The 8832-nt window shown below is 39.3% G+C and overlaps 1 protein-coding gene across 1 annotated transcript; it reads left to right on the forward strand.

Moving 5' to 3' along the window:
• The first annotated feature begins 3209 nt into the window (after positions 1–3209).
• On the forward strand, positions 3210–8525 carry si:dkey-202g17.3 (4F2 cell-surface antigen heavy chain). The gene is made up of 9 exons (XM_044120691.1): positions 3210–3309; positions 3425–3801; positions 5693–5857; positions 5943–6031; positions 6108–6185; positions 6275–6330; positions 6422–6614; positions 7404–7511; positions 7703–8525. Exons 1-9 carry the CDS (start codon positions 3281–3283, stop codon positions 8096–8098), a joined length of 1491 nt encoding a protein of 496 aa, XP_043976626.1. The 5' UTR covers positions 3210–3280; the 3' UTR covers positions 8099–8525.
• Positions 8526–8832: the final 307 nt, after the last annotated feature.

Genomic DNA, 8832 nt, shown 5'->3' on the forward strand with positions numbered 1-8832 from the left:
GACACAAGAGGAGAAAGAGAGCAGGTTCTTTCCAGGAATCAGCATTTCTGTAGCAGGTCACAACCGTGAACTCTTTTTGTTTTGTGTAAACAAGTCCATAACAGACAGCAACTTTCAGCAAAACAAGTTCTCCCTCTTTACTCCCTTCAGTGATGTTTGTCAAATCTTAACTGTGAATAATTTAGTTAGGCTTGCATTTTTATCAGCTTATACTGAGACGGTGATCATTTTTTCCCAATCTATAACCAACAGGTGAGGGGGTGTGGGGGGGCGGTGTCTTTGACTGATATTTAAATTGGTTTCATGTTCTGAAACATATAAGTGTAAGAGTAACATGCAAAGAAAATAGGAAATCACGAAGGGACCAAACACTTTTTCATACCACTGTATATATAATTTTTTTTATATAAATAACTCTATTCGGATTACAAAATATCCACAATAAAAGCAAACTTGTGCAATCAAGCCTTGCTTTAAAAATTCCTGAAAGTAATGGTGTATAATTATCCCTCCTTGACGAAGAACTGTTCAATCATTAGAAGTCCAAAACCAGTCGTTGCCCACGCCGAGGCCAACTACTAAACATTAACTACATATATAACTGCCTGGACTACAATGTGAAAGCTGAAAGCCAGATGGTGGAAAGAAAAATCTGCTTTTTTCCTAATTTTACCTCTAGAAAACATACCGTGCCCATTTAAAGCCATCTTCAGCCTCCGATGGTCTTCAAGGAGCTGTCATGTTTAGCAGTCATGGGGTTTTCAGAATGTGTGGCAGTGGTGTGGGGACGATTCACACCTCTGTATTAATTAACTGAGCAGAGTTTGTATTTGACAGTCCGTCCTCTTGCCAAACAAAATCCTGACAAGTCAGACCATAAAATAATTAGACGCCAACATTTTGCTATACCAGAAACACTGGTGGACAACAGAAAGCAGGAAGGTAAATGAAACACTGGATCTTTCTGGAGGAAAAACAGTGAGTATTGGTTGAGTTTTCCGGCGTAAGACAATATAAACCTCTTGGTGTTGCAGCTCACCAAAATTGTTAATATTTCTGAGTCTTGCAAGTGTGACATTTGAGATTAAATTTTCCTTCTGCTGAACTGAGAAACTGTTTTTAAAGACTAAGACTGAATAAGTCCAGCTAATGTTTTCAGGAAATGTCTGTAGATACCAATACGTGTATTTTTCTTATTAAGAAAGAGATCCTATTATCCTATTTTGTAGTATTTTCTGATTTATACCATTTGTGTTAGTACTGGCAAATATTTCTAAACTTCCAGTCAGTTTTTCCAGTAAAGTTGGTCAATTTTAGCAGAAATTAAGTTCAAAGGGAAGAGAGGTTGTCAATTAATAATTTCCAGTACACATTCATGTAAAACAACCAAAGATAACTGTCTAGTTTAAAAACTAGTTGCTATATTGTATTCAGACTGAAGTAAAAATTATTAATCCTATGAAATGCTTAAAAAAAAGATGAAAAATGAATAAAAACATACAAAGATGAAAAGCATACATTTTAACAACACAGGACTGTCCTGGGGAGGCAAAACGTTTTTGAAACTTTCTAAGACAGGAATGTCGGCATGCATAGCAAAGAGGCGGGAAAGCTGATGCTCTTTATTGAATATTACAGTTATGCAAGTTTTGGAGCAACAGTCAATCACAATTACAGGTACTTCTCAAAAACTAGAATAATGTGCAAAAGCACAGTATCACCACAGGCTGGCAGTGACGGTCAGGTAGACAACTCTAAAGTAACCAGTCTTTCCCATAACTGTGTGGGCCACAACACGGCTGTAACACATTTCTGACAATTCTCAGAGTCTGGTTGATTTTAAACCATGCTATTAAACCTTTATTTACTTTATATATTTATAAGCTTTGTTAAATTTTATTTATATTTTAATTACTAGCTCTTTTAGCAAGCTTATATTATTCATATAATAGCATAGTTGTTGTTTTTTTATATGGAGATTTTTATCAAATACACATTAATTGCATCATTTTTATTATCTATATTTAAATATTTGATATGAAGCTTGATTGATTTTTGTATAGGAAATTCCTCTTCTATTTTACGCCTAAAAAAGGAATACCTGACCTAAAATGTGGTATACATGAGACTCTGTTGTCTTGGAAACATAAAATGTTGTGGAAAACGTTCACAGTGTTGCCATAATGGACCTTACCAAGCTCCGCCCACAACCGACCACACGTGACCGCAATCTCACAAACAAAGCCTCGCAGCGTTGTTTCTATGTAAACATGACTCGATTAGTGCATCATTTTTACCGGATTTTCATAATGTATCAGCTTCTACAACGGACAGAGGAACTATCAAGTTCATGTCATCATCTGGGAGGAGGTTACTGGTTTCTCAGTCACAAGCTGGTTGCAAACCTGAGGCCAGCAGGTGTCAGTCAGTCAGTAATGGTAGATCTGAAATTTGGTTTGATGACCTCAATATGAGAAGCTACAGACTGTTAAGAGGAACCAAAGAGCTCTGTTAAGGTAAAGAAGCCATTTGTTTGTTAAAGGTTTATGAAATCTATTTGTTCTATTTGATGTTTGTTGTGAATGACGTATACTTACAAACGAACAAGGTAATTAGCCGCAAACGAACAAGGTAATTCTAAACTACAGCCGCTGTAGTTTAGAAACTACAGCGGCTGTAATGCGCCACAGCAAAGGTAAACAAAGGTAAAATAGCCCGAACAGGTGATCAACTCAAAACCACTCGTACCTTTTTACTCTCTCTCTCTTTGTAGTTTAAGCACACCTGTTACCGTGGCAACCGCCTGCGCCCGCAAGACGAGCAAAGATTACATTAAAAACATAACATTCAGTCCGTTACGATATCAAGTTTCCAGGCTTGATAAATATTTCTCGATTATTAATCAGCGCTTTCCTGAACACAGCGATGGTTGATTGACTAGCTGTACTTGGTGCTAGAGTGGCTAACACGAGTAACAGTTTAGTCCAAAGCCTTTTCTGCTAAAATAAAATCTTTAGTGTATGTCAGATACAGTACACGTTGCATATTGATCTGTTTAGCTAATGTAAGACTGTGTAGCAGACAGGCTTCAAGGTGTAGAAGTTGTATCAGTGCTGCCAATATGCTGTACTTAGCTAACGGGAAGCGTGTTTGTGAGACGGCCACGCACGTGACCACGTAGAATGGGCAGCAGCCAATGAAAAGCGGCCCCTGTGGTATAAAGTCCAAGGCAGCAGGACTGGTCCGAGTCACGTGACCAGCAACAAGCCAAAATAAGTAAATGAACCGCTTAAATCACCTGTGTAAAAGGTAGGAGCAGATCAAAGAAGCGTAATTGGGTTAATGTGACCAGAGGCAGTACTGTCTGTGCCCTTTAATCACATTCACTGATTTTTCTCCTGTTGGGTATTTTACTAACCTGCAGCCGGGTCCACATGCCTCTGAACGCGGGAGCAGAAGCCTGTTACGGCAGCGTGCCGGACGCAGGGCCGCCGGGTGGCGAGGGCGCCTCGGAGACAGCCCCTCTGCTCGGCTTGGAGCCGGTGTGTCAGTGGCAGCCAATGAACAGGCAGCAGCTGGAGGCCGCAGCTGGGGGCCCGGGCTGGCGGGCCGTACGCTGTTACCTGGTGGTGCTGTTCTGGCTGGCATGGATGACTATGCTCGCCGTTGCCGTCGCCATCGTTGTCATAAGCCCGAAACCGGTTCCGACGACGCTGAAGTGGTGGCAGAGGAGTCTGTTCTACCAGATCCAGCCAGAGCCGAGCCCGCACGTGCAGGACGAGAGGTCAGGGGGCATCAACGGTAAGAATAAGAGGAAATGTGACGGCAAATATGTTATTTTGAAACATGTTAAATTATGAAAAAAAAAATGACTCAGTAGAGTAGAAAAAAATTTTACGCTTTTTTTTATTCTAATTTATTGGATAGCAAAAGAGAAGGGTTTTTTAAAAATTATTTATTTGTACAGTTTTATGTAGCAGCATTTTCGTAAAATCGTTTAATCAAAAAATAAAAATGAAAACACCAATCTACTACTTGTGGAACAATGTCAAAACTTGAGATGTTTTCTGGGAAAAACAAAAGCCTCGTTAACTGTTGAGCTTGGTTGTGGAGAGTTTGCTGTATTTTTCCAAGTAGTTTTTCTCTCAACAGGTCAAAGAAGCGTGGCTGTGGCTGGTTTAGCTCCATTTTGACAGTTGTGAATCTGTCACTGACTGCATGCTCCCCTTATACATTTGAGTTGCTTTTCTTTCTCTTTAAACAATATTGATCTCAAGATTTGCGTCAATGAATAAAAATCAGCCAAAGGACCTGTTTACAATTACCTATCCCCATAATCATCTGGTTTGATACTTGATCATATTAAATAAATGCATATATATTGTAACCACAGAGTGGAACATTCATCAAAGATTAATTGCTGAAAGTCGTGTGGCAGAATTTTCTTCTCTCTTTTTTAAATGAATGACTGTTTTTGTGAGTAATTTTCTGTTTTGCGTCACAACTTTTCACACATTTCAATCTAAATTTAGGGCTAAGAGCTGATCCATAGTTTGGGATTTCCATTGGCTGCATGGATTTCTAACTTGCACGGAAAATCTTTGTCATTTTTAGGTTATTTTACTGCCTTTTAAAATGATATCTACAAATGTTGCATACCTACTGTGAGCTGTGAATTATTCCCTTTCAGTCCATTGTTGGGAAATGCCACACAATCATGTTCAGTCTTAATGCAGGCAAATTCCTATGGATCCAATATTTGACACAAATCAATTATTTTATTTGAAACACTTGTGTCACCTTCTAGTGGTCTGATTGAATGACATCATGTTGAAATTTTGCACCAGCTTGTCTTTGAGATGTGATAGCAAACCCACATAGAGGGTGGGTTGTACATAAACTTATTTGATCGATTTCAAAATTCTGTTTAGCATTAGCAGAATCGATAATCTACATAACTGAGAAAATTGCTGTCATGCACAAGTAAGCCTAATATAAATTGCACCCTACCTACATTTTGTAATCTATTGTTAAAATTAGCAACATCTGTCTAATTTGACAGATAAAACCCAGCATAATTATGTTTTATGTAATTGTAAAAAGAAAAAGAAAATTCAAGTAAATTCCAGCAGAGCTGCGCTGTCAGATTGGGGAAAAAAAAGAAAATCTAAAACAAACTGGCTAAGAAAAAGAACTGTTCAGTAAAGAATCGCATCCTAAATTAGTGAAATGTTAGCTGATCCAAGTGAAAACTGTACAACATGTCACAGTTCAGACATTTTACAGAACCAAAGCATTGTTTACAGAAGTGGGTCAAAGTTTCTTGAGTGACACGATGCAGGCCGATAAGGTCTGCACACAGAAGATGATTACTTCAAGATACTGCTAAATGTGCAGTTTCCTTCCTCTAATTCAGCATTTTAGGTTTGGTTTGGTACATAACATTTAAAATATTAAATGTTGCAGACAGTGCCCCTTTTTGCAGTGCACGAGGTGACTGTATCTTACATGATGGAAAAGATGACGCATGGCATGTTTTTGTTTTGGCTGAGGCTACTTATCTACCAACAATTCACAAAAACCCCTAATGCTGGCCCATCATTCAGATTGTAGGGGTGTATTTAGACAGAAAAGTTGTTGTATTTAAAGAAATTAGTTACCCTCTGGTTAAACTTGAATATTTTCTCTGCAGCGGTGTGCGAGCGCCTTCCCTACCTCAAGTCTTTGGGAGTTGGAGCTCTAATCCTGCAGGGTGTGTTTCATAAAAAGGCAACTCCAGATGACCTCAGTGAGGTCGCTGAGGCCCTGGAAACACAGGCTCAGATCCAACATCTGCTCGCAGAGAGCAACAAAGCGGGTAAGTAAAAGGATTTGCTGTTCCGTTTTTATTGGAGTTTTCCTGCACAAACACCAACAACATGTTTGGGAATTTGATCTTTCAGATCTAAGGGTGGTGTTGAGCATATGTGAAGTGAATCTGATGGGACGGGAGGAGATGCCCGGAAACAAACCGTCGAACCGTTCAGCTACTGTACGAGTGAAAACGACGGTCGTGGAACAGCTTGTCACACCAATGTGCTGATTAAGAGGCATTTTCTTTTCCCCAGGATGCATTAAGGTTCTGGTTGGAGCAAGGTGTGGCCGGATTTGTCATCTGTGACTCTGATCCAGCATATTCGGCGGAGGTAAATACGCTACTGATATCTTTTATCTTGGTGGAAGCGCTATTCTCATGAATTCCTGTTTTTTTTTTTTTGGGCATTAAACGTATCAGACTCTGCTGGAGTGGAGGAGAGTCTTTGAGGAATTTAGCACTCAGCAGGAGGAAAGGTGCAACTTACAATCAAAGTTTTTTTTGTTGTTGTTTTCTTTTTGCATTGCAAGATGTGCAAATAAATATGCAAGTCCATGTTTACTACAGGATTTTGTTGGTAGAACAGACCTCAGATGTTCTGCGCCGGCTGAACGCCTCGACTCAGAACCTTACGTTGGTAAATGTGGTCATGAGATCCATGTTACCAAAGTCGGAGCAGCCTCTCTCTGCTGAAGAAGTAGCTGAAGCTGTAGAGACGCTGCTGCAAACACGACAGGAAGACGTATGGACCAGCTGGACAGTAAGATATTTTCATGCACGCTTATTTAATCTAACTAGGTTTGTCTAGGTCAGGGGTTTCCAACCCCAGGTCTTGAAAGCTGCTGTCCAATGACTTTTAGATTATTCCCCTCCACAATACCTTTTTTAAGGCAAGAGATGAAATGTAGCTTATTAATGGAAGGGCAAATTGTTTAACTTGGAAATATATTGCTGTATAATTGCTGTATTTATGGATGCTGGAAGATTCGAGTTATTTACTTGCAACTTTGGTATTTTCCTTTCGTTTCAAGGATGCTAGGAGAATGTTATAACAACTTTATATCAGGTCCTGCAAAAATGCAAAATGTTTTTCCCCTCCCCTTTTAAACTGTAAATTTATTTGCACTCACACAAGACTTTAACCCTGAAATCTGGAAAGAAATTTAGTTGCCATATGTTTTTATTACATTTCCACAAAGACTGGTTCTAAAAGTACTTGTTATATATTTATATATTTTCCTTGTCATTAGGTTGCTTTTCTTTTATTTACAAGTATCAGATTTCTGTGGTAATAAATGCATTCATCCTCTTTGCAAAGGTTTTTCTTCTTCTTTTTAAAACTTGAAAACAGAAATAAAATTGTGAGTATTAGGAAATAATTTTTCTTATAGTAGATATTTTTAAAAATCTTTTTATTTTCTTTTAGAAGGGGATTTAACATGCAACCCCTTAAATCTGGTTGTAAATTATGTTTGAAAAACTTGGATTCCTCCTCACTCATTTTAATTGGTGTTGACTGTATTCCAGTAATATTTTGTAACATCTGCAGGTTGGAGGCGAGGTGCCTGTTGAGCTGAAGAGATTATTCCTGGTGCTGATGATGACTCTGCCAGGGTCACCTGCTTTCAGATACGGGGAAGAAATCGACCACACATGGGTAAAATCTTAGCAGTCCAGACGTTATCGGATTTAAACCCCAAGCATGGAAAGAAATAAACCGCTGTTTCCCCACAGAGTAATGAGATAAATGTGTGGCCAGATTTCTGAAGGATTATTCTCACTATTTGCTGCCAACTGTTTTTAAAAAAAAAAAAAAGTATTTTTTTTCCTGTGCCCTCCACCTTTTAGGACAAAGAGTCAAAGCACTCGGAAGTTGCTCTCTTCTCCACTCTCGGCCACTCCAAATCCAGAGAAGAAGCTCTCCTCTACGGCAGCTTGACGCTCCTCCCCTTCAACGCCACCTACAACTTTTCCTCGCGTTCGTTTTCCAACTCCTCCGCTCCTCCTCGTCCCTTCCTGGCCTTCCTGCGCTCCTGGGGTTGCGTGCAGTTCCTCGTTCTGCTCAACATGTGGCCCGAGCCGCTCTCCCTGGACCCGGCCTGGGCTCCCGGCCTGCCTGAAAGGGGCGTGTTTGTGGCCAGCACAGGAATGAACCACATGGGTTCGACGTATCTGTACTCTCTCCAACTGCAGCCTTACGAAGCCGTCGTCATCAAGCTGTTTAACCCAGGAGGCTACTCGTAGAGATTCAGCTGTGTTGATTTAATTATCAGGATATGTTGTCATAGCAGCAGGATTTTAAACATCTGGCACCTGTGCTGTGAATACCTGCTACATTTAAACTTTCTGTGCTTCTCCAAGTTTAATCTGTTGGATGATGATTTAGTCATAGAAAACGGCCTGCAGAGTTAAATAGAAGTTAATTATTTAATGCAGTTCAGATATTTGGGGTATCTGAATTGCACTGTACAGATACAGTACAGTGCACAGTCAGTCTGCATTAGTGTAGATCAAAAGAACGTTTTAGAAATAAAACAAATTTCTCTTGGTTATTTCACCCAGATAGTTTAAACATAAATCAAGAGCCACATCCTCCTTATGTAACTGAAGTATTTTTGCTTCAAGCCCTTCATGTGACGTTTGTTTGCCAAATAAATTTGGGGTAATTTGCCAACTTTTTCCTTTTTTTTTCTAACAGTTTTGTCTCTAGAAAACAACATGCAGGACAAATATTCATACCCCTTTAATTCAGTTTGAGATTCAACCATGGACTTGGTTGAACTTTGTGATCTGAAAGAAAAAATCTGAACGTTATTTTTTTTTACTTTTACAAAAATCTGAAAATTGTCTATGATGTCAGCCTCCCTGACCCTTCAGAAGAATGGTGCTGCCAGGGTGGATTTTGAAATATTGTACAGGTTTTTTGCAGCTATTTTATAATTATGTGATACTTTAGTCTTTTACATACAGATCGAACA

The sequence above is a fragment of the Gambusia affinis genome, linkage group LG06 (genome assembly GCF_019740435.1).
Source record: "Gambusia affinis linkage group LG06, SWU_Gaff_1.0, whole genome shotgun sequence".
NCBI classification, from domain to species: domain Eukaryota; kingdom Metazoa; phylum Chordata; class Actinopteri; order Cyprinodontiformes; family Poeciliidae; genus Gambusia; species Gambusia affinis.